This window comes from Marmota monax, unplaced genomic scaffold (assembly GCF_021218885.2).
Source record: "Marmota monax isolate L192 unplaced genomic scaffold, Marmota_monax_Labrador192_F-V1.1 WCK01_AAM20220418_F8-fsc00003, whole genome shotgun sequence".
Taxonomy (NCBI): Eukaryota; Metazoa; Chordata; class Mammalia; order Rodentia; family Sciuridae; genus Marmota; species Marmota monax.
Window position 1 is genome coordinate 25,393,200 of NW_026694084.1, and position 26,736 is coordinate 25,419,935.

General features: G+C 37.2%; 1 protein-coding gene across 20 annotated transcripts in view; it reads right to left on the bottom strand.

The window, feature by feature from the left end:
- Positions 1–1,850: 1,850 nt before the first annotated feature.
- Positions 1,851–26,736, bottom strand: part of Enpp2 (ectonucleotide pyrophosphatase/phosphodiesterase 2) — a 116,984-nt gene continuing 92,098 nt past the window's right edge. For 4 of the 20 annotated variants that reach the window (XM_046464679.1, XM_046464686.1, XM_046464683.2 and 1 more), the window contains 10 exons: positions 26,223–26,407; positions 23,612–23,663; positions 18,909–19,052; positions 15,142–15,216; positions 13,728–13,864; positions 12,612–12,747; positions 11,914–11,991; positions 8,680–8,812; positions 6,795–6,951; positions 1,851–2,458 (listed from right to left, as the gene is read on the bottom strand). In XM_046464679.1, coding sequence (XP_046320635.1) covers positions 2,288–2,458; positions 6,795–6,951; positions 8,680–8,812; positions 11,914–11,991; positions 12,612–12,747; positions 13,728–13,864; positions 15,142–15,216; positions 18,909–19,052; positions 23,612–23,663; positions 26,223–26,407 — 1,268 coding nt within the window. In that variant the 3' untranslated portion in view covers positions 1,851–2,287. The remainder of the gene's footprint in view (positions 2,459–6,794; positions 6,952–8,679; positions 8,813–11,913; positions 11,992–12,611; positions 12,748–13,727; positions 13,865–15,141; positions 15,217–18,908; positions 19,053–23,611; positions 23,664–26,222; positions 26,408–26,736) is intronic. The other 16 variants (XM_046464690.2, XM_058585700.1, XM_046464692.2 and 13 more) reach the window with 6 other exon arrangements.

The following is a 26,736-nucleotide window of genomic DNA, read 5'->3' on the forward strand; positions in this document are numbered from 1 at the left end:
TCATGGGTCATGCTCTTTCTTCTTGTCCCTGTTCTTCTCAAGGCCAACTCTTCTCCTCTCCTGGTTCTGGGCTGCAATGTCATCTACAAGGCCCTTTCCTTTCAGTCCCCTTGTCACTCTCCACCTGTTTAACTCTTCCACAACACATAGCTAACTAAACTTCAGAGCCTAGAGTTTTGTTTTGTTTGGGATACAAACGATTGAACTCAGGGGCACTCAACCACGGAGCCACATCCCCAGCCCTATTTTGTATTTTATTTAGAGACAGGGTCTCACTGAATTGCTGAGTGCCTTGCTTTTGCTAAGGCTGGCTTTGAACTCGAGATCTTCCTGTCTCAGCCTCTGGAGCCGCTGGGATTATAGGTGTGCTCTACCTGCCTGGCTAGAACCTGGAGTTTTAATAGGATCTTTTTCTTTCATTAAAGAGTAACCAGCATCAGGTCAGGAAATATTTATTTTATTCACCTGTTTTATAGGCACTGACATATAGTAGATACTGGATAAATCACTGTTGAATACTGAATGGATAATGAACCATATTCCAAGTCTTTTTTACCTTTCTTTAACCCTACCCCAAACTCCAAAATCCAATTGAAACATTCTTCCTCATCCACATGCCCATTTTTCCCTTTATAAAATCTTCCCTGGGGCTGGGGATGTAGCTCAAGCGGTAGCACGCTCGCCTGGCATGCGTGCAGCCCGGGTTCGATCCTCAGCACCAAATACAAACAAAAATGTTGTGTCCGCCGAAAAACTAAAAAATAAATATTAAAAAAATTCTCTCTCTCTCTCTCTCTCAAAAAAAAAAAAAATCTTCCCTGAGCTTCCCATTTTTTCCTGATTAGAGACAAGGCTTATTGAGTGCCAAAGATATTCCTAGACTACAGTGGGTACTAAATAAATGTTGCTATCATTAGTAATACTATGACCACTTCTTCCAATCTATTGCTAGAGCTATGTTTCTCAAACATCAGTTTTTCTCTCACCACCTTCACAAGCATTCACATATTCCCAGTACCATCTTCCTACTTTTGATGTCATGATTTTTTTATTTACGCAACGTCTTCCTTCTTAAATTAACATATTTTAAAGGAAAATTTATAGAAATTAAAAACTCCTTTCATTTATCATAAAAAGGAGCAATTATAAAAATTAACATATTGAAAATAAACAATATACTCTTCTTTTTTCTTCCTAAAGGGAGATGAGCAACTGTTAGAAAAGTAACAACCCTAATATATTAGTGACAACACTGATACGAAAACTATAATCGTTCTCCATGATAGTCAAAAAGACTGAAAATTTTTGAACGTCTTCCTCACTCCATACATCAGTTATTATTTAAAGCCAAAATTATGTCCTTCTAAAATCACCCTATATACTATTCAGCCTCTCTGTCATATTGTACTGTTACACTGTTCACTTGGCATTTAGCATTCTCCACTTTGGGTAGTTACATGCTCATGTCTATATTTCAACTCACTGTTTTGTTTCTTTTTATATCTACTATGGTTCTTAGGTTGAAACCTTGCACAGAATATAAATGCAATTTCAACTGAGTCTAATTCTTTGAGTTTTGAACCAACTTGATAAAAAAGACAATTCTTCCAATGTTCAGAATATTTTTTTAAAAGGTAGCTTTGGACGGGGTATTCAGGTATTCTCTCTTCCTTTTCCCTCTGCTCTTCTGATTTCTCACAGATATGTACCTCAACCATCTCATCCAACCCCTGTATTTACATACCAAGGGAACAACTAGGAAGAGGGACCATATAAATGTGTTCCTTATATGCATGAGTATACCTGAAGCAAGCCCTCTAATTTATTAGTAAAATAAAGGCCAAACAAAATGAGGAAAAAAACTGAATGTGTGATTTATTATATTTAAGATTGGTCTATAAGGCTTAAATATGTCTGTCATAGTTAACAGCAAATGAATGTAACTTTACAAAATCAGAATTTTGATACAGTACAGGACTAAATGTGGCAACTATGCATCGGAAAATTAATATTTCCTCAATGCAAATATCAAATCTGCAGCACCATTTAGAAGCTTCCACTAAAAACTCAAGCTGCAGTATTTATTACAAGCTCTACTCGGAACACAAGACTACCTAAATCAAGCATTAGAGAAAAACAGTGGAGTCATTCACACTTAATATGTCAGATTTGGTACAGGATTAAAATACTAAGCTTTTTTAAATGTCCTGGTTTCAAATTAATAAATATAAACACAATATAAAAATATACACCAGTTGATAAGGCTATACTGCAGATGATCAGGAAGTTAAATCTCGCTCTCATATGTATGCAGGTATGTCTTAAGTGTCAGAATTTCAGGGTAGCTGCGGCTGGTCTTTCGGAAGAAATCCAAACTGGTGAGATGTTCAATGTCCCGCACTCGAGCTGTGTGCATCTTTATGAGTTCTTCTACCCATTTTGACTCATCCTCTGAGCTCTGTAATGGAAATAAAGCAATCAGAGTCAGAATGTTCCAGAGGTGGTTCTCTAAAGGGTCATTCTACTCCAAGTCCACAAATGACCTCTACACACTCCTGCACACAGCGCTAAAGCATGTCGCTCCTTCTTGACCTTCCTGTCACTCGGCAGCATTCCTGTTGGTAATGCACCACAAATACCTGGCCTTGGCTGTAAACATTTTCAACAGCAATTAGCTGTACCAAATAAATGAGACATGCGGTATGAGAGGCACTCTTCTCAATAGGTTCTCAGAATGTAAATCAAAATTAGGAAAACCATAGACTCTGGAGAATTCAATAACTTGGTTCTTTTCCCGGCTGAAAAATGCAATGCTGACTACAGCGCACAGGTAATCTGAATACTGTCCTGCTTCCAAAGGAAAATGCAGAGCTGGTACCCAATGTACAAAATTGTGTGTGTTTGCATTCTTAGATTGTTCAAAAGAAGCCACTATATCAACTACATCATCTATTAGACTGCAACTAGTTGATATTTGAATAGTGAATTCAACTTGACACAGCTCAGTTGATGCACTTGGCACTTTGGGGCTTGAGAGGCCTGAGCTACAAATGTGGTACTGCCACTTCCTGGCTGTGTGAACTTGGTCATGATGCTTGACTTTAAGACCACATTTCTTTATCAACTCAAAGGTTAATACACTTACTTCAGCAGCTCCCTGGGAAGTAGAAAAAAAAGGAGAGGGAGAAAGAGGGGGAAATAAGGTAAAGAAACATCATGAAGGAAAGGAAATCTCTTTCTGTCTCAGCTACTTGCCAAAAACTGCCTTGCTGTCTCAAATTCCAGATGAAAGACAGTCAGATGTCCCACATCAAACAATTTATCTCAAGTCTAACTTAAAACCAAAAGGTAATTCAGGTGAAGCAGTACTTTGCTTCTCAAAAGTACTTCCAAAATTATTTTGGAGGCAATTGGGGGAAAGAACAAGGTCTGAAAGCCCTGTCAATTCCAAGAGTTTGCCTTCATCAGTAGACTTGGGACAGGAGGGCTTTACAAGTGCTCTCATCTCCTAATTCCCTTGGGACTGAAATGACCCTCCCCCAAAAGAGTCTTTCTAGAAGTTGAAGTGTGGCTGCATGTCCCAGGGTTAAAAATGTTCAGATTTGCCCTCATCCAACTCTTGACCACTAGTGGTCTCAGTGAACTATCCACCAGAGCCTGAGAACCTGCAAAGATTTTCTCAGAAAGCTCCAACCCACACAGACCTGGACAGGGAGCTACAGAAACTTGTGCCAGGACTAAATAAGTAGCATGACAGGGTAGGATCAGGAAACTGATGCCTGGCCATCCCAGGAAAATTAAGAAATGGGAAGAAATTGCTTTACAGCCTGGAGAAGTAAGGATTTTAGCCTTCCCTGCCCCACCCTCCTAGCCAACCTAACCAAGATCTCTACGACTCACAGGAAAGACCTAAATATAACTCTACCCACAACGGTACTGACCAATCCTCAGTGTGACCATATAATTAACGAAGTAGGAGGTCTCAGATGGGTCAGGACCCCCTCAGAGTGAGCAGAGTAAGTATGAGGTTGTGCTTTGGGAGACTTTTCATATTTATCTCATTGGTTCGATTTTTCAATGGTAAGTCAGTCCTGCTTTCCCTTTGTAAATGCAATTATTTGAATATGTGGACAGAGGTGAAAGGGTTCTCCTAATTTAAATCATGGCAAACTGGGATTATAAGAATTCAAGGGAAAAAAAATATGTCTTTTGCAACTTCTTTTCCTGGGAAGTGATTTGCCATTTTCTTTGGAAGGGCATTCTCTGCTGGTTTTCACATGCTAAAATCTGGTCTCTAATTTGTCAGTAGGAAAACCAGGCTGCGCTGCACATGAAGAATGTCGTGCAAGATGAAAAACTAATAAATTTAAATAAAAGTCCATGCACCAAGGTCAGAGTAGGAAAGGAGAAACTTTAAAAGTAAATAGCAGATTATTAAAGCAAACAATAGCACAGTCCATGAACTTGCCTCCTGTCTTTGTGCTATGGGTATTTTTTCTTCACCTGCCTTTTCTCTCTGACTTTCCCCTAAGCAGATTTGTGAATTCAAGCTGGGGCTTTGAAATAATCTTCAAAGCATGGACAGGTTTCTCTGTGGACAGAGGATTCTTTAGTACGAAGGATAGTGGCTGTGAACTCTACAAAAAAAAAAAAAGACCTCTAAACTCTGCAGGTCAGCAACCAGTAGGCAGAGGAAAACCTGTGGGGACAGTATTGAATTACACTTTCCAGATAGAAAAAGTGGATCAACTAGAGAACTATCCCTTCCACTTAGTCTGAAACAGTGCTTTTCAAACTCTCCCTTCACCCAACTCCCCTAATGACATTAGAACTTGAACATGTATTTTCAAGAACTTTATATATACACCTTAAATGCCCAACTCTATGTATGAAATGTCTTTGCAATCTTTATCTAAAAAAAAAAAAAAAATGCAAGACAACTTTGATTTCACTCCACAGTATGTGTTTTTGTTTTTTTGCAAAACTTTTACTTCCCAAGAAGTTCTTAGTAAAACTGAAGCTCAAAGAAAGTATTGTAATGTTGCACGGAGGCATTACATCCCCCATTACTCCATTAGCTACTCTTATGGTTTTGAACAATCAAAATAAAGGTCAACTGTGAAGTCTGTGATATCTCACCTCTCAGTGCAGTTGCCTCACTTCTCCACCGCCCATCCGATCATGCAGAGAGCCCCACTGATCCTTCAGGTATACTATTAGTGCTTTCCACTGTTCTTTTTAAATGTCCTGGATCCTACTCCAGTTTAAGGTTTGCTACCTCACTCCTGTGAATCTCTCCCTGTGAACACCATGCCCAGCCTCCTCCAATTCAAGTTCACCTCCATAAAGCCTAAATGTTGCTCTTCTGATCAGACATTTTTCTTGGTTGATCTAATGACTGTGCAGAAAGAAAAGCTCCCAAGTGCCCAGGTTCTAACACAGAAATCTGGTAAATGGAAAAGAAAACAGGTTTCTATACATTCTGCCCTCCTACTAAGTCACCAGGCAGCATGTTTCCTTTATTATCTATAGGTTCCTCAGCAGCTGATAAAAAGGCGCGTGTGTGTGTGTGTGTGTCTATGTAAGCATACATATATGGAGAGAGAGAGATGCCTCATAGGGTGATTTGATGATTAGAAATAATACATGTAGAAGACCTGCACAGTACCTGGATCACAATATGTACTCAATAAATGGTAAAAACTACTAGAACTGTTACTAAGACTATTATTACTATTACTACTATTACAATATTTTTAATTTGTTTCTAAGCAACTTTTAAAATCTTATCTCCCACTATTGGCCATAATCACAATATCCTAGACAAGCTTAACTCGATTTCTACACAGCATTTCAAATATGTATGTTTTCCTGCATCCTTTGTTTGAATATTCATAGCTCCAACTTTCAACCATAATTGAAGCCATAGCCCAAGAACTGCATTACCCATGAAGCTGATAATCTCTGTTGTCTTTTAGTATGGCAATGACTTAGCCAGGCATGTTGGCACACACCTGTAATCCTAGCAACTCAGGAGGCTGAAATAGCAGAATCACAAATTCAAAGCCAACCTTAGCAATTTAGTGAGACTCTATTTATAAAGTAAAAAGCTAGAAAAAAAAAGGGTTAAGGATGTAGCTCAGTGGCAAAATGCCCCTGGGTTCAATCCCCAGCACCGTAAAAACAAAAAAACAAACAAAAAAAAAAAAGGAAAGCATTTTTTTTTAATCTCTTGGCTGCCTGAGAGTAGTGATTATGTCTAACACAGTATTATAAAGGGAGAGATTCACAGGAGATTCACTGGAGTAGGATCCAGGACATTTATATCTTATATTGTATATCTTATACAATTTAGGGATTTGAATATGACTTGTTTACTAACATTCTCTTCTGCAGATTACTTCCCTGCTTCTTCTACCAAGTGAAACAAATGCATAGACTATTACTTGTAGCAGGGACTTTGTATTACATTAAAGACATCTAAAGAGATTAGATGATTTTCCCCTTGTGCTTAATTAGTGCAGGATCAGGAGATAGCAAGGCTCCTGTCTTCCTGCCAGGGTTTGCTAAATGTACCCACTCACACACAGACACACACAGAAAAATAAAAATCCATTAGAACACCAAGCCTTTATGTGTTAAATAATATTCTACCTGGGTCCTTCCTTTTTTTCACTTTGTTGGATAATCCAAATGCTTTGCAATAAGTGTGTTCTAGTTCAATGATAGTATAAATTATAAAACAAAAATTAATTATGAAAGCAAATCCTGAAGGACTCTGTCTTTGAACTCACATTACAGCTCTCATCATTGTCTGGTCTATGAGGAAGGATGAATGAGGATACAGAGAGGGGGCCATCGCACTTGTCGGCTGGCTGAGTGAAATCCAGGCAGCTGGTGATGATACTGTAGTAGTGAGTTGGAACAGGAATGGAACTGCCTTCCACATACCTGAAACAGGAAGGTGATATAAAATTGAGATACGGAAGCTTTCTTTTTTAAATGGTGACCAAAGGTTTTTGCTGAAGTCACTCATTAATTCTCATTAATTCCCACTCAGTTGAGTTATTTTTTCGCTTCTTAGCACTGGCCCACTTCTATAGCTCTGAAAATAATGTCTGCCTGGCATGTTCTCCTTCCATCTGAAGAGGGAGAAAAATATTCCAGGTAAAGAAAATGGTCTGATCCAAGAGTTGGAGGCAGGAAATGGCAAATAGATCCAATTTGTAGAAATGAAAGTCTGGAGAGCTAACAAAAGACAAATTACAGTGAGTTGTCAGCCACGATGTGGTGTTCGGATACTACTATTTAGGAAATAATGTTCCATTAAAGATGTTTATGGTAGAGCGTCATTACTACACCCACATTTTAGGAAGGTAACTCTCATAGAGTTGTAGAAAATGGACCAAAGTCATGAGACACTGGACTTCGGGAAATAATAGCCCTTTCAAGCTGCAATGAGACCCTGTCTTGGTACACAGAATTCATTTACCAAAGAAAGCATTAAGGACCAAATGCTGGGGATGAGCCTAGAGGTATAAAAAAATCATTTCCAGTACAGCAAAGTATAGAAACTTACAATTTCTTACCTGTTTTTATAGTATCTTAATTTTAATCATTTTCCAAATATCAAAATTATAATTGAACTAAAAACTTAATATTGGTTAAAAACTATGTATTTTGTGCTGGGGTTGTGGCTCAATGGTAGAGCACTTGTCTATCATGTGTGAGGCACTGGGTTCGATTCTCAGCACTGCATATAAATAAATAAAATAAATAGCAATAAATAAAATAAGTAAATTTTTTTAAAAAACAATATGTATATGTATATAAATATATACATACATATATTATATACATACTGTATATACTATACTCATAAACTATGTATGCATAAATATTATTATAAAGTATATATATATATATATATATATATATATATATATATATAACAATGGTCATCAATAAAATAAGTGTATAACTAAGATGAAATTTCTCTCATAAATGACTGGAAAAGGAGTAAGATGATTTCTATTTTAATAGTTCTCTGTTACTTTAAAATAGCATTTTATTCCCTAAAAATCTGTAATACAAAATTACGTATGTCTTACATGCCATGCTGCTCCCTGATTGTTTCCTGGGGGTATAAAATTAAATGATAACTCATTCTGAAGTGTCATCTCTGTGTCTTCTTGCCTCCTCCCCTAAACTCTTGAGTTCCTTATGAAATCAACATTTAATTTATCCCCAATAGCATCAAAGAGAGAAAATTAGATTCAACCAAAATTCTTGCAATTTCCTAATGATATATAATGACTCAGAAAGTATAAAAGCTTCCAGAAGTCTCTCAAAATAATGGAGGAAAGTGAATACTATGATCTTTCCATTGAAGAGTTGTTACATAGAAGAACCAATGGTAATTTTTTAAATATTTGATATATTTTCTTTCATGGAATAGAAAACTGCATTTATTTCACACAAAATGAAAATTTTCCTTTGAACCACCAATGCCACATTTAATCAAAGGTTCAAAAGAACTGAAGAATTCAAAAAGAGGTTCAATGAAAGAAGAGACTTAGGGGTATTGACTCTTCTCTAGTACATGAATATTTGAAAAATAACCTTGGCTGATATCTTGGAACTTAAACATCCCATACTGAATGAAAACGAAAAGCTTACTGTTTGATTTTGTCTTCTGTGTCATGTAAGCCATCAAAGTCATAGTCAAATATTGGTCCACTTATCACATTTACTCCATTTCTTTCTGAGGCATATTTCTTCACCAATACCCTTTGGAAATAATTCCAGACCCCTGTGCAAAAACAAAAATCAAATCTTCTTAAACAAAACTCCTTGCTCTGGCCAAATTCTCTCTAGGATGCATTCTACAAGCCAAATGTCACAAGCCAAGAAACAATAGTACTGTTGTGGTTCGTGAGAGGAATCTATGCTAAACCATTATCTCTGTGTTTCATTTATAAAGCAGCCAAAGAAAAGATATGGAGCTATGAGATAATGGTAGGATTTAATTAAGTCAGGGAAGGGTTCCCAGAAAAAGTTATTGAGCTGAAATCTGAAGGATGGATTAGTAGGTGAGACAAAAAGATGGAGGTAGAATGTGCCAGGTAGTGTGTGCACATACTAACTTTGCAGTATGCACAAAAGTAGAAGTGTGGTCTTTCTGGGTGATTGAAAAGAAAGCATAGCTAGCTCACGAGTTTGTCCTTAGCTCCGACCTTTCCACGGAGCCCAAGCAAGTTATCCAACCATCCTTCTCATAATCCACTTGAATATCTAATCATCATATCAAACAAAACATTACCCAAAGAGAATTCTTGATTTTCCTTCCAATCCTGCTCTGCCCCTTGTCTTCTCCATCACAGTTAATGGCACTCTCACCCAGAGAATTTGTTCAGGACAAATTCTAGGAGGCATCCCTGACTTCTCTCCTCACTCCTATGAGCAAATGCTCTCAAAGCTGTCTCAAAAATGCATCCCAGTCACCCTAAATCAGACCACCTGTCACCCTATTCATTGCTTCCATCTTGATCTAAGTTTCCATGCCCTGTGAACTACCACAGAAGACTACTTCCTGGGCTCCCTGTGCAAAACTCTTACTTCTTGATAGTAACCATATGGATCCTTTTACACCACAAATCAGAATCAATCAATCCCCTCACCCATTTCTAATACTGAAGAAGATTTTTCATTGTAACAATAAAAATCCAAACCCAATTCGCATCCACAGCCCTGCCTACACCTGTGATTCTACTTCCAACCCCTATCCTCCCCTGGGTGCAAGGCTTTCTTCCTGTCCCCCAACCTTATCAAGTTTGTTCAAGCCTAAGCTTTTGCTTTTGCTCATTCCTTTGCCTGGAAAATTCATTCCATGGTCTCTTTTTGTCTGGTTTCGCTTCTATTACTCATTTCTCACTTCCAGTGTCACCCCCTGCATGGGACTCCCTTGTCCATTCTAATTCCAGTTTACATTATGGTCAACCAAAGGAACAGGGGAGGAGTGGAATGGAAGGCAGATAAGAGAAAAGACTAGCAGGAGCAGGGAAGGCAAGCAATGAGTTGTTTCCCTAATATTAGGTCCAACTCACCACTATTTTACATGAGGATTAGAGGTTCAGGATGCTACCACTTCTTTCCTGTCCTTATTAAAAAGCACTTGGCCATCTTTCCCATAGGGCTTCCACTCCTCTTTCTATCTTCTGACTCTCTACTCTGAATAAAAATAGCAGAGCAGCCCAAAAGAGCCAAAAACCTTGGATAATTATTTGTACCAAAGAAAGAAGGAGGACAGTAAGAGGAAAGGTTCAATGTTAACTTAAGCCAAAAGAGCGAGAGCGAGAGAGTGAAAGAGAGAGAGAGAGAGAGAAGAAATAACAATGGGAACAGTCAAAAGGCCAAACCCACAGAAATGTGGCATGAGAAAAAAACCATCCCCCTAGTGAAGAACAGCAAGCCTTCTGTCAAAGGCCTTGCCACACCAGCCTCAGGGTGGTACCGTGTGTTTCCTTTATTTCTGTTTGGTCCAAATTACATCAATGAAGAATAGAGAAATCCAGGAAATCCCAATTCATGGCAATTAAAAGAAGCTATGCCCCCATTGTGAGAAATGTACCTATGTGAGTTTCTGAAATGTTTCTCAACTGAGTCTGAGAACAAACTAGGAAATCTTCCTTTAAAACCCGACTTTAAATTTTCATTCATAAGCAACAGATTCTAGCTTTGAGAACACCTTCATTTACTAACCAGGACATCAAATAAACATATTTTTCTCTAAACCATGCAGCCATTTCACCAAAGTTAAGCAGGGAGGCCTGCCACTGTAGCTGACATACCGCAATTCCTCTTTCCTAATTTGAGACTCTATTTCAGCCCTGAGAGTCCTCACACAGAACCCGATCCTCCACTGCCAACTCAAATTAGAGAGAAGTACTCCTTTTTCCTACTTGTCCCATAAGCATATAAGTTCTTTCACTGTAAATGAACTAAAAGGGAGTAAAATCTATTCCATACTGCCTTCTCTGTCTCCAGATAAATGGATGGTTGGATAGATGGAGAGATGGAGAAATTGATTAATTATTTAATATGAGAAAAAGAAAATGGATTATCTTTACCACTGAATAGATAAGTCATAAATCTATATGAGTCTTAGAGGTCATGCAATAAAATCTTTTAATTTTACAAATGAGAAATCGAATATCACTTTTACAATCACACAGCCCGTGGTCACACTTCAGAGATGAGAACTTGATTTGGGGGGCCAGAACTTTCTGTGCCTATAAAATTCATAAAATCCTTACCATCCAAAACTATTGTTGTCATGTACAAATCAATTATGTATTCAATGAAATGCAAACAATAGTCTGCACAGCCCTAAAGCCAACTGAAAATAATATTCTGATGAATGAAGACCCCTGAGGCTCTTGATGGGTTTCAGAGTCAGCACGGTATATGCACGAGTACCCCACAGGGGACAGTGATTTCATGGCAATGTTCAGTAAGTAAATGTAGATGCTGTTAAGTGTCAAGTGACTTCCAAAATTCAGTGGAAACCTTTTTAACCACCAAAAGAATGAGCATTAAAATTGCAAGAACTGAAAGAAAAACACAGACGTGGTTAATTCAGCTTCTACCACTTATGACCTCTGTCACTTATGATGTCAACTTCTTAAATATAAACAAGGGATAAAGTAAGTACCTGCTAACCTTCCTCACAGATTCAAATTTGGGGTTCACAGTAGAAAATTTATATGAAAGTTTTTCAAAAATGTATGAAGGCTAAACACATGAAAGGTATTGTCATTATTAAAATCAACATAGTGGTAGAAAAGGTAAGTGGTAAATTTAGAAATATTTACTTTCATAAATAACAGTTTATTAGGTAAATATTGGACTTACTTTTGAAAGCAGGATACATTGGGACCATATTGGTTACAAGGAATGCATCATATTTAGCCTCCGGCGAAGAGCTCAGATCTAAACATCAAGAGAGCAAATAGTGTACATGACTTACCAAAATCTACATCAAAAGAAAAATAGTCTTCCAAAATGGTCCCATGGCAAGCAGGTATAGATCTCCTCCTTTATTCCCACTCATTGCCTCCTTTAGACATTTCTCCCCCTCCCCCACTCAATCTTTTCCCTTCATTCAGTCTCTCTCAAAAATTGTTTTTCATTCTACCTAGTTCTTAAACTTAAGTACTTTGTAAAAGAATTCCTTGATTTCATTAGTGTAACTCAGACGTTTAAAAATAGCATCAAGACAATGAAAGGGTTCCACTTATTTTTAAGAGATCACCTTAAAATCACCAAAAGATTAATGTTTTCATTTTTTCAGATTCTCATGAAACAATGTAAGGAGGAACACAGAAGATTCCCTTGTACTTTAAAATTCTCCTGGAAAGTTGGAATTTTGAAAGTTGGTCATTGGCTAATTTTGGAAGGATCACATAAAGTTCATCTCTACAATCTCTTGAGTGGCCCCTCTTAAAGAAAATCAGCCACCGAAACCCTAACTTCCTAGTTTCACACTCCAGAATGTACAGTATATCCCTGCCCCCAGCCAAGTGATCAGATCCAGACACTCTATGACTTACAGGGAGGAAAGAGGAATCCGTAGGACATCTGCTTATCATTCTTGTAGGCCAAACAATTCTGACTGAAGCCTGGAGAAACACGGACGTCAGGGCGGACACAATTGGTCAGATGCTCAGGGATGCCAGAAACCTCAGCCTGCATGAGAGTCAAAGTTACTCAGTAATGCCATCGCAGAGAGAAGGCCAAATGACAGGGACACAGTAATGCTGTCATGAGCAGCCCAAACTAAAACCCTACTGGCTTTTACTATAGCTCATATTCTGATATTCTGATTCCTTTAAATATCATTAGTTTTAAAAACAACAAGCCAGTAATTTTCAAACGCTTATTTTTTAGCAACAGAAGTCTTTTGTCAAAGTCTTAAGGATAACAATATATAAAGCAGAAATCCCACTGCTGGAAAATGAATAAGCTTTCACAGATCATTTAAAAACTAACACATTTAGCAATAAAAGACATCCTTTCCAAAAAAAAAAGTGTGTGTACTCTTTATATGTGTGGGTATATATATTCATATATTTACACACATAAAGAACATATAATATATATAATATACGTATATAAGTAGAAGTATTCTTTTCATTTATATTCAGAAATTTAAAACACTTCAAGTGCCAAATAAATTTTTCCACTTCATGATATAACCTATGTATCTCATCCTCATCACATTGAAGCTCCAACACAAAACTTTTAATAAATAAAAACAGGATGCCAATTTGTGGGAAAGGCTGTGCATTCGCAGAGAATATAAGGAAACTCTGTACTTTCCACTAAATCTTGAGGCTGAAAACTGTTCTTAAAAAAATAAAGTTCATTAAAACAAACAAAAAAATACACAAATCTTAGTGGTTTCTGTAATTACTGGGCAATAATTTATGCACAGTTAAAAACAAACAAACAAAAACAAAAGAATTAGCATGCCCCTTTCAATATTTAACATATTATCATGGAACTATTAGAACCCTGAATAAAGACTAGTTCAAAATATCTTACAATAGATCCAACAGGGAATTTCTTCCACCAGAAAAAAAAGATATTTTCTAAGTCAAGTAATCATTATATTGATCAAGGAATGTAACGAAATGAAGAATACAAAACCCAATTTTTCCAATGACCTGTTTGGAAACAGTGTATGATGTCCAGAGTGGCATTAGGAATATTTCACTATAACCGCTTTCAAAGTCAGTGTGATATAAGATATTATATCTAGTTCGATAAAGCACGGCAGGTCGCCCATAGAGGAGATGTCTCTCTAGGAAAGAAAAAAGTTAAACTATGTTAAATGCACATTGAACTTTACACCAAAAGTTAAAGAAATATTGGAAGAGCTGAGTTGTCTAAAATGTGCTAGCTTACTTATTAATAATGTAGTGCCTTCTCCTTAATTTAAATGTGAGTCTTCCTAACATTTTTGTAGTTTCTGATCACCTGTGCATGCATCAAGGCTTGCAGTTATCAAAACTGTAATGTAAATGCCATATTTATGTTAATGCTCTTTATGGTTGTAAGTAATTTAAATCTATATAGAAAGGAAATATTATATAACAAAATTAGAAATGATTCCACTGAATGGAAAACCAAGGATTGGACTTCAGTAGAATAACAGGCTAAACAATGACTTAATTAAGAAGAAGGCTCTCTCATCATTATTTGCAAACTGCAACTCAAATATACATTATTTCAGCATAAAATGTGAGTGGTAATGAGAATTTAAAGGAAGCAGCTTTGTCACATGGAGGTAAACTCTTTAGGTAAGAACTTAAAGGAACATGTATAGATAAAATAAGTGGGCATTCAAGAGAGTCTTTTAAATACCGAAAAGAGGTGTTCATCAGTTACCCAAGAGCTCAGTGAAGACTCCCAAAAGCAGAGACAAATCCCTCAAGGGAAACCTCTCTTCTTAAGGAAAAAGGTTTGAAACCTTACTTTTTGAGGAAGAAGAAATTAAGTTTACTAGTTCCATACTAGTGCCTACAGCCTGATCTGACCACTTTGGACAGGCCAAAACTTCCATAGATTCTTAGAAATCAGGGTCACTCCAGTCCAAAATATTTAGAGATTGAGGCTTAGGCAATTCATAATTCCTTAAGTGATATATATTTTTAAGGGGGAAAAACTTTTTTTTACTAGTATTTTATTAGAGAAAATAAGTTCTGGCAATCACTTATTAAATTATGTATACATGTTGCTTTAATTAAAGTGTTACCATTCTATGCGAGTAATGGAGAAACCCCTTCATAGAATACTTTGCAAGACCCCCCCAAGTAGAACTGATGATTTGAGGCAAAGAGGCCCACACTGTTACAACATAAGCCTGTTCTGCATAGTTTGGCTTTGGCAGCATGGCAGTAAATATAGGGTTGCCTAAGCTTCCAAATTTGGGGACCCACCCCTAAGAATTAGAACATTACATGATAATATTAAATAAGTGAAGTATAATAAACAAAGTAAAAGCCAGCAAATCATAACAGTAGTACTTGGGGGGGGGCAGTAAACCAACCCAGACTTTCTTTGAAACTCAAACCAAACCTTTTCTAGGTTCAAAATTTCCATTAATGATTTCCTTGTTTTCATTTTTGCTGCCTCTGAATTTCCTGGTTTCAGCTGGAAGCAGAAGTATCAAAATTTTTTGAGAAGCTATTCTCTTTTAATCATTCAAGTGTTAATGCTTACCATGCACATTTCTCCAAACCAGAATTCAAGCCTAGCCTCCCATCTGTTCCATGAAGGGACAACAAAAGAGCAATCACATGTAACACCCCTCCTTGACCAGCCACCAGACAATAGTTTGGGTGATCTACAGTCTCCACCAACTCTGGCTCTTCCTTTCTCCAGGGGCCCTCATTTCTTGGCATTTCTCAATTTGCAGCACCCACACATGATAGTGGTGAACACCTCTTTGATATTACACATGTGATTGCTTTTCTCTCTACTAACAATAACTTCTCCAGTCTTCTCCACCAGTCTGTCACTTATCTCCTTCCCAATTCATCCATTATGTATTCCTCATCAAACACTGATTGAAAACCTACATTGGACCAGGTGCTGGGCTGTAGAAGAAAAGTAACTGAGCAAAGAATATTAGGATAGAACTCTTACCCTCAAAGAGCACAGAGTTCAATGGGAAAGACAAACGTGGCACAAATAACTCACAAATAACATAGTCTGCACCACATTAGAGCTATCCATAAGAATATGGAAGGAACACAGAGGAGGATGAATGTCACAATGGGGGTAAGATGGCATCAGCAAAGCCCTCCACAGAGTATATGACATTAAACCAGGGTGAAGCCACATCCCAGCTTATGTCTGCTATTCTGACATATTATTAAAACACTCTTTTTCACACTCAAGGTGTAAGACAAATAATATGGTCATAGAATTCAACCATCATGGGAGAGACATGAGTTAAAAAGGAAAAAGTACAAGATCAACCAAATATCCAAGATTCACTTTCTACAATTTCCCAACGCACCTTCTCCATATCTACTCATTCTTCTGCTCTGAATATATAGACTTCAGTTTGCTTCAAAAATTTGGGCTTCACAGTTTCGAAGCATGGACACAACTGCATTATGAAACACAGCTGAAGCACAAATGTTTCATTATCTGATCAATTCTTTTTCAGTTATTACTGAGCATCAGGAAAAAGAAAAAGAAAAAAAAAAAAACACCCAGTGGTTTCAACAACCTTCCAAAATCCAACCAATCAAGATTCTTAACTGACCCCCACACCCACAAAACAATGTACCTGGGTCTTCCTAAAACTTAGCAGTTTTGTCCAAGAAAGAAGTGAAATAATCTTTGCAGTAAAAAACACAGATTTTAAAGTTCTGATTCAAATTTGGATTTTACTTTTTCAATTTATCAAAGTATCAATGAATCACAGGATCTTCATCATATCCTGACTTTGTGGGTCTTTATAATTTCTTAGGCGAGCCACATATTGAGTTTCTGCTGAACAAAATGCTCCTACCCAGGCCACAAAATGTACTTGATTCTGTCCTTACACGTTAAGATCTTCGCCTCAAGACTAAGCCACAAGCTTCTGCTTTGACAACATGTTCCTGTGATTTCTTTTTTTATTTTTTCCTACAGTAAGTGACTCCAATAAGTAATTGAAGTATTCATGCTTTTAAAGTATTTACTTTCAAAATATTTAAAAATTTTTAACTGTCACAGCATTTGCACATATTTATGGGTTACAGTATGATATTCTAACACATATGTACCATGTGTACATATCAGGGTAAATGGATCAGTGTAATTGGTATGTTTATTACCTCAAACACTTATCATTTCTTTGCATTGAGAACATTTAAAATCCTCTCTATAAGTTACTTTGAAATTTATAGTTAATTTTGGTCATGTAGTTACTCCATTATGCCATATAGAAGTTATTCCTGCTGTCCAACTGCACTTCTGTACCCATTAACCATCCTTCTCCTGTGATTTTTTTTCTGTGGCTGTGCCTTCCCAGACTGGGATCCTGCTCCATAGAATTCTAGACAGAGCCTTTATTCCACACCCTGATTCCTGTTTACAATAGTGTCTCTGGCATTTTGGTACACGCCAAGGTTCTCCTCCAGATACCACATTTGGCAAGATGCTGTGAGACAAATCTTTTTAAGTGGTGTGGACTCCCCAGCATTTACTGTTTTTCCCTTCCAAAGTTTGGTCATGCAGACCTGAGTTTGTGTTTCTCTTCCCTCCTCAGCTTCCTGATTCACATTCCCACAGATTGGCTGGCTAACTTGCAGCCACATGAAAATCTCTCCTCCCCTTTTGTTTTTTAAACATTCACTCCCACAATAATATGCTCTTAAATTTGACCACAAAAACCTCTACACAAGACCTTTCCTTTTCCTGTATTCTTTCTCCTTCTTTGCTTTATAAGTGTCTATTATCATTCACTGACATTTCAATCTCCTTTGGGATTCTACTGGACGTCTCTATTAGTGCTCTGTTCTTACCTCAACCCTTGAAACAGTATGCTGTAATTCATCTACTTCCTACGTCCTTCCATAGATCAATAACTGTATGAGGACAGGGACTTTATCTGTGTTTTTTACTACCAGATCCTTCTTCTCTACCACCAATCACATAATATCTACTTGGTAAAGACTTATTGATGAATCAATAAAAAATACATAAAAATAAAAAGCTGGGTTTTACATATGACCTGCCTAACATAATGCTGAGAGACAGATTGGGCAGATCAGTTCCCCCTCCATTTTACTGATGGAGAAATTGGGGGTTTATTATTTATACTAGATAATTCGGCTACATAGCAGCACCAAGACTCTAGGCCTCAAACCTCTTGACATCATTTGTCACTTTAGCCTTTGGGGCAATCTCCAGCCGGATGCTGCCTGCTGGGTTGTTCTAATGGAGAACATATTGGAATGAAGGTCCATCTGCTCCTGTGCATCAGTTCTGTCCAAGTGATATATGCTGAGACAACATTAGTAAGCCCTAACAAGGACAATCATTTGTATCAAAGCCTTTAGTATTTCATAACAACTTGCAAATCTTGACATGAACTGAAATTCTCTCCTGACATATTCGCTTTGTGCCAACACTTAGAATAAAAAGCATTTTCAGAGGAAATCACATAGGCTTAAGTGTCACTAGAACTGGAGTCAAATCTCATCTCAGCTCTTCATAACTCTGCAACTCCGAAACTTAACATCCTAAAGGCTTCTGCTTCCCTGGGATGTTGTACTGTCAAAGAGCAAAACATGTAATACACCAAGGTCAGTCTTCACCCAAACTAGCTTTGGTCATAGTGGTTGTAGTTGTCACAGCTTAGTATCAGCAAACAATATTGGTAGTTAAAGATGATTAGAATTCAGTGTCTATATCAAATCTACTATAAATCACAAGCAATTATACTGTGTAATGATTTCTTCCAAGTCTTCCTTAAAACACACACATGGACACACATACAGAGAAACACAAGTACATCTTCTTCTTTAAGACAACTAGCAACTCCAAAATATAATAAAACTAAGAAACATTTTTAGAATCAAAAAGAGAGACAAGAGATTCCCTCTCTAAAATATTCAAAATACTACTTTAAAGTTAGTAAGTCTTATCACTCCTTAAGTCACTCTTCTCTCATTGTGTGTGAGAAGGAGCTAAACATATACATACAAAACCATATCATTTAAAAATGATTTTCAATTCCTTTTTATATAAAGATGATAGTGAATTCTAACTTAAGAAAATATAAAACATTTTATAACCATGTAAATAAAGACTAAGGTGAAACTAAATATTGTAATAATTCTTACCACAAAAATTATAGCCAGCTTCAGTGCTAGAATCGCCTGCTATGAGAGTTTTTAAATTTTCCATTTTATTCATGCATTCATCCATTGATTCAATGTCACAAGGAAATGAGTTTTCATTGCATAGTAAGTCCATCAAGATGTTAGCTACATGTGACCCAGAAAGAGCAACCAGCGTACAATTAAGATCTGGAATTTATCACTTATCTAGAAATACAATTGCAGTGTAGATCACCATCTTGGAAGACTACATTTTCTTCCTTTTCATTTTGGCAAATGACTTCATTCTATAACAGTTTAAATATTTATAGCAAACTATTTCCTATGATTAATTTAATATACCTCTTTTTTTTAAATCTCCAAATATCCCCTGGGTTATTTCATTACTGGAATGTGCAGCCTTTACATGTGTGCTTTATACAGATATATGAGTGATTTTACAGCATATGACATTAAAACAGCCACATATGAATATTTCAAGTGGGTTATGTGTAACATATGGCTTATTCTGAAATATATCAACTACCTATATCTGTGTTTAAAACAACTAATAACAAAAATTGTACAATTTTACCTTTGTATAGAAATGTAGGTTTACAAATTACAAGCTTCAACACATACTCAAAGGTATCCAGAAAAGGGAAGTAATTACTCTGAATAGATTCATGTGCTCACACACACAGAGATTTGCATTCACAAGGTTCTGCTCCAGTGGAGCAAGCATTCAATATTTTAAATGGGAGACTAGGATTTATGACACAGGAAACATCACAGAGGCCTGAAAGGACTTGGACTAAGAAAATGTTGCTTTGCTGCCAAAGAAATGACCAAAAGAGAGCCTATAAGAAGACAGAAAAAAGACCAAGAGATGAAGAAAAAAATAGAGTATTGAGGTGTATGCATATTCCAGAATCTAAACAAGAAAATGCTTTACCCATAATACAACCATGACATATAATTATTTTTACTTCACAAAATTCTTTTAAAGGCTGGTCCCATTAGGACATGAGCAGACCAAGGGCATGTGCCACTATGAGTCTCCTCTAATATTTTATGCTGCCACTTTTTATAGGTGCAGCTGTCTCAGAGAAACCAGAACCAGGCCAGGGTGAGCATCCTACAAACATTGAATGAATCCACAAATGTTAAGCTTTTATGCTTGAAAAGACCCTTTGGTGGTAGGTGTAAGAGACTTTTGTTCAACTGAGCAAACCACACAGAGATGACAATATTACCTGCAAATTCTATCCCTGAGAGTCACAAATTCATTAAGAAGATGCCTCTTATGTTCATGTTTGGAGATTTGAGGCTATTTCGTGCTCAGTTGTCAGAAAGATTTTGTCACAATGTCACCGAGAATTATTTCTGAGATCAAAATGTTTTAGTACCATGAACAACCAGAGTTTGAATCAGCAAAAACATGGGATCTTATCATCAACATAAGATAACTGTAGTTATGTGGGTTAGTCTCTGTGTCCTCTATTCTGTACCATTGGTCTACAGGTACAGTTATCGTATATTAGACAAAGGCACCAAAAACATACATTAGAGAAAAGACAGCCTCTTCAACATATGGTGCTGGGAAAACTGGAAATCCACATGGAACAAAATGAAATTAAACCCCTATCTCTCACCATTCACAAAACTCAACTCAAAGTGGATCAAGGACCTAATAATTAAACCAGAGACCTTGCATTTAATGGAAGAAAAAGTAGGCCCAAACTTTTATCATGTGGGATTAGGCCCTGACTTCCTTAATAAAACACCTATAGCACAAGAATTAAAACCCAGAATCAATAAATGGGATGGATTCAAACTAAAAAGCTTCTGCACAGCAAAAGAAACAATCAATGAGGTGAACAGAGAGCCTATTCTGGGAGCAAATTTTTACCACTTGCACATCAGATAGAGCACTAATCTCCAGAGTATATAAAGAACTCAAAAATCTAAACACCAAAAAAAAACCCAAATAACCCAGTTAATAAATGGGCCAAGGAAATAAACAAACACTTCTCAAAAGAAGCTATACAATCAGTCAACAAATATATGAAAAATGTTCAACATCTCTAGCAATTAGAGAAATGCAAATCAAAACTACTGTAAGATTTCACCTCACTCTAGTCAGAATGGCAGCTATTATGAAGACAAACAACAATAAGTGTTGGTGAGGATGTGGGGGAAAAGGCACACTCATACATTGCTGGTGGGACTGCAAATTGGTGCAGCCAATCTGGAAAGCAGTATGGAGATTCCTTGGAAAACTTGGAATGGAACCACCATTTGACACAGCTATCCCACCCCTCAGTCTATACCTAAAAGACTTAAAAAACAGCATACTACAGGGACACAGCCATATCAATGTTTATAGCAGCACAATTCACAATAGCTAAATTGTGTAACCAACCCAGATATTCTTCAATAGATGAATGTACAGAGAAACTTGGGTATATATACTCAATGGAACATTACTCAGCATTAAAAGAGAACAAAATCATAGTATTTGCAAGTAAATGGATGAAGCTGGAGAATATAATGCTAAGTGAAGTAAGCCAATCCTGAAAAAAAAAAAAAAAACAAAGGCCAAATGTTTTCTTTGATATGAGGATGCTGACTCATAATGGCAATGGGAGGGGAGCAGGGGGGGAATGTAGGAACTTTAGACAGGACAAAGGGGAGGGAGGGGAAAGGAAGGGGCAAGGGGGTAGAAATGACAATGGAATGAGTTAGACATCATTACCCTAAGTTCATGTGTGAAGACATGAATGGTGTGAAAATACTTTGTGCACAACCAGTGACTTGAAAAATTGTGCTCCATGTGTGTAATATGAAATGAATTGCATTCTGCCATCATGTATAACAAATTAGAATAAATAAATAATTTAATAAAAAATCATCATCAACAAACCAGTGGCTTTTAGAAGAGAAGCTTCTCGGTACTATTTCTTTGCTTTGTGATTGAATATTTGAAAAACTCAAATCATGAGACTATCTATCCTTGACCCTGGCAGCATCCCAATTCTTGTAATTATTATGACACCATAGTCCACATGGTTTACGGAGGTCAAACATTTCAAATCACTCAGATTTTGTACAGGATATGTGTAGCTTTCACCAATGAATTCCACCTTTAAAAATGGATTTACCCAATTATATGCCTGAGTCTACATCCTCTGTGATCAAAGGAAGGAGGAGGAGGAGGAGGATGGAGAAAAGGAAGAAGGGCAGATGAAGATCTTTATAAAGGAGAAAAATAAGTCAAGTAAATAAAAAGTCTTCTACTGCTTTCTTCAACTTCTGCTTAGTAAGATTGGAAACAGCACATATGATAAATGAACCATAAATAAGCTAATAACTCCAGCGATGGTCTCAGGAAAACTTGACCTTGTGCATCTTTGCTGCATGGCTTGGGGGTGCTATGCTTGTGTCCTATATGGTTCCTTACTCTCAGTTATTCCCCTGCTGTTTCAACAAGCTGTCCCATCTACTATATTAACCCATACAGTAGCCTCCACACCCTCTTCTATTTTCTTCTAAAGTTTGGAATTTCAAAGTTAGAAGGAAGAAGGTAAATTGCATTTTTATTCCTAATTATTTATTGTCTCCACCCATTGCCATGTGACTTGTGAGACAAGGTCCTAGTGGAAAGAATATATTTCCCTGCACCATTGGTGCCAGTGATAAGGCTTTGGCCAGTGAATTGTGAATGGAAGTGAAGTGCCTCATGATAGAAATGCTGAGTTACAATATGCATTTCTTTGTGCTGCCCTAGACAGGATATGTCACATACAGGGGCTACTCTGTCAACCCAGACTCTAGAATTAAGAATAAAGCAAGTAGGGACCCACTGAACCTAAAGTCAGCATAGTAAAATGTGAGCAGATCATGTCTCTCTCTCTCTCTCTCTCTCTTTCTCCTTGGTAGTGGGGATTGAACCCAGGGGTACTTTACGACTGAGCCACATCCATCCTTCACCCTTTTTATTTTTTATTTTTTATTCTGAGACAGGGTTTTGCTAAGTTGCCAAGGCAGGCTTTGAATTTGCAATCCTTCTGCCTCAGTCTTCCCAGTTGCTGGGATTATAGGCATACACCACTGCTCCCAATCTTGTGTGTCTTTCCTGACAAAAATCACTGAGTTGTTTTTTTTTTTCTTGTCATATCTCAAGTTTGAAAAAGTTTATTAATACATGTTTGTTATCGATGTATGTTATACATGATGGCAGGATAAGATAGGAGGGGATTGAAATCAGGCCTCAAGATAATCCTTTATTTGAAGGGGGAGTTCTGATTTGATTCCCCTGTGTCTCTTTCCCTACAACATATACACTGACACTCCAGGTAGGTGAGCTTCAGCATAGGAACCAGCTACTCATTTATAATTATGACTACCATTCCTTGTATAGGAGTCTCCATTAGCATCTTCCCTTGAAACCCATCAGATACACAGTGGATTATCTGGTTGGGGCGGGGGGGCTTGGAAGCAACTGAAGAAAATGAAAAATCAAGTCACAGTTTTCTATCTCACAGCTGGCATCTTGGGCACACAGAATAAACCAACACCCTTCATCAGATGGATATAAAAATCACTTTGCAATACAAGTAGGAATTTTTTAAATAGTATTCTTATACTATGAAGCAAATAGAAGTCTCCAATTTTTTCATACTAGAAAATAAACCTTATATAATTTTTTTTAACCAACCCCTTACCTTCTGTGGACCCTTTTGTATGAAGGCGTTTATTGAGTTCATCCAGCTTGTTCTTCATGAGTGAATACCAGAAAAGCAGGGGGGGAAAAAAGCAAGTCAGAAATGTTCATTCTTTCCTGTACCCTCTCTCTATTTGATACTGCCTGAATCTTAAACTCTGTTAATATCATAAACTATTCTGAGGAATTTCTGTTTTGACATTCTAATCTCCACTTCCTAGTTGTTCTGTGTCTATGAGCACCTTCTTTAATCTCTCCATGACTGTTTCCTTTCCTTAAAGCTGTGGGAAATCATGTACCAACTTCCCATGTTGGTAATGATGTTTACCTGGGCATGCAAAAATATATATAATTAATTATAATAGTGCCTCAGTATTTCAGATAAATCCTTAGGTACACTAAAATAATTTCCAAACTAATGGATGAAATTGCTTTTTCCAGAACTAAAAATTAATAAGTCAACAATTCTAAAACATAATTGGTCAGTGACTCTATCTGCCACTACATACATCCTAGAGACATTTTAGCTTAAATGTATAAAATACATTTACAATAACATTTGTTGCAGCATCATTCATAAGAGTAACATTTGAAATTACCAAGCATTCTCAAATAGGAAAATCAATGAAATCAGTATGATACATTTTTACAATTAAATACAACTATAAGTAGTAAAAATGAGTGAGCTAACAATATATTAACACACATAAATGTATCTCAAAATCATAATGATAACATTTGAAAGGCATTTCATGTACAGTGGATTATAAATAAATGTTCACTGATTCTTTATGAAAACAACAATGATAAATAAAATAATTGCAGGGTTCAAATAGTATAATAGCATTCATATAAAAATTTATACTATGCAAAATACACATAAATCATCTTTGGAAACATACTAAAGATTACATCATATATTACTTGAGCTATAAATATATAAAATAAATGTACAGACACATGCATTGGAAATATACACACTACATTCAGGACACCAGTAAACTCTGGGCAGGAAGGAGTTAGGATGGGGAGGGAAGTATGGAACTTCCACTGAACCTGTAAAGTTTTCTCTCTTATTATTTGTGTACTTAGGTATTCACTTTTTTAATTCTTTACTTTTTTTTTTTAATATGTCTGGATGTCTTAGAGGAAGAAGGTAGTCTTTTGGAGAAAGCCATAGACTAAGACAAAGCAGAATTTTTCTGAAACAGTTTGAAAAGATATCCAACAGTCTCCTTCTTCTCGGAAGACAGATAATTCAGAAAACAAGAGGCAACCAATTGATTCCTGTAAACCTATTATCTGGCCTCCACCCCACCTCACGAGATGACTTCCTGTTGACTTTGGCAATTCGACTCCTCTAAACTGACCTCTGAGATTTCCTGCCTTGTTATAACTAGTCCCTTTGGTTCTTGTCAAGAGAAAAAAAAATGGGAAGAAGATTAAAATGGGGAAATGAGGAAGACAAGCAAACTGAACTCCTACAGTAGGGAACCTCCAAATGTAGCTCCTTGGACCCCCAGGAATCCTGGAAGGAAGCAAGCAGAAGGAGATGGAGACTAGGCAATAGAAGAAATATTTTACATTTTTCTAAAGCTGAAAAAAAAATCACACATATAGTTACCAACACACCACACATACAAATATGCCAGATTGCCTTGCTTTGGGCTGGCATTGTGTCAGTTGCATGTGGTAGCATTGGTTCATTCCTGCTGCTAGAAGCACTGGTTGGCTGCTATATTGGTCTTTGATCAATATAAATGTCAATAAGCAAATTATTGCCTAGCATTTTAGTTTGTTTGGTTTTCAAAAACTGTTCAAACATGGAATGATGGTAGTCTCTGTAGCAACAATACTGCCTCATTGGTGTTGTACCTTTCCCCACCCTACTCTGTGTCCTGGGAGGCTGACCTCTGGGGACTGTATCAAAAGGCAAACTTGCCCTCTGGTTTCCTGTTGGACTCTACCAATGGGAGACATCTGTAGGGGAGTAAAGGAGAGGGAAAGGAGGGTATTATTCCCTGTCTCCCTCCCAACCAAGATGCAATGTACTACCTGGTCTCAGCTAATAAATCTAATAATTCCTTCCTACCCAGGTCTCTGTGTTCTGATAACTTGCCCCCACCCCTCACTTTTCAGGGTCTGGATCTATCCTCCTACCCCGGAGCACCTTACCATTCCTCATTGACTTCCATCTCCCCTGCCCAGCCTCTGTAAATAGTTATCTCATTAAACACGATTGAAACAATCTTTTCAAAGTGTCTTTCAAAACCTCTTTATCTTGGCCACCTGTTTCCTGCCAGGACCATGACTGATCGATATGCAATCCATGGTTGAAGAAAAGAAAGCTTTTGGTTGGGATTTATGCATAGAATGACATTTTTTATCTTTCAATTTCTATGTCTGTGTTATGGTAGTAATGAGCCACTGCTGGATCCCTAAATTTAAATTTTAAATAAGAAAATTAAAATCCCTTGATCACACCATCCAGCGGCTCCACTTTGGACAGCAAAGAGAGAAACTACTTCATCATCAAAGAAAGTTCCACTGAACATGCTGTTACAAACAAACCCCACAAGCTCCTCAGTGATAAATATAAAGATTATTTCTACCTTTGGCTCTACCTTATCATCACAGGTGCAGCCCAGGTCAAAATCAGACTGAAGGTACATAATCCCTGGATAATTTGGTCGGGTAACTTCCTCTGGCATGGTTGGTCTGAAGGTATTAACACGCAGGAGGTGATTCAAACTCCCATGAGTTCCATTGTTAGGAGCTGGCTTCAATCCCAGGAGATCTGATTCAAAGAGAGAAAAGGAACCAGGTTCTTCTTAAATGTTTTTTGATGATATATGATAAGAATCAAAACCTTTCACCTCCAATGGTATGTAAACTCCCAAACACAAATCAAAATTAGGTAACACCAAATTTAGGTAGCAAGCATCCCTGACATACCCCCAAAACCATTCTGTCCTCACCATGTCTTGCCACAGCTTCCTGAAATAGCCATGCTCCTCACTTGACCATGAATAGAGAGAGGCACTGCTCAAAACAAGAGTGGAGGAAGAGGGTCTTACACAGCTATTGCCTGTGTGTGCGATAGTGACATCTCAAGGACTCTCAGCT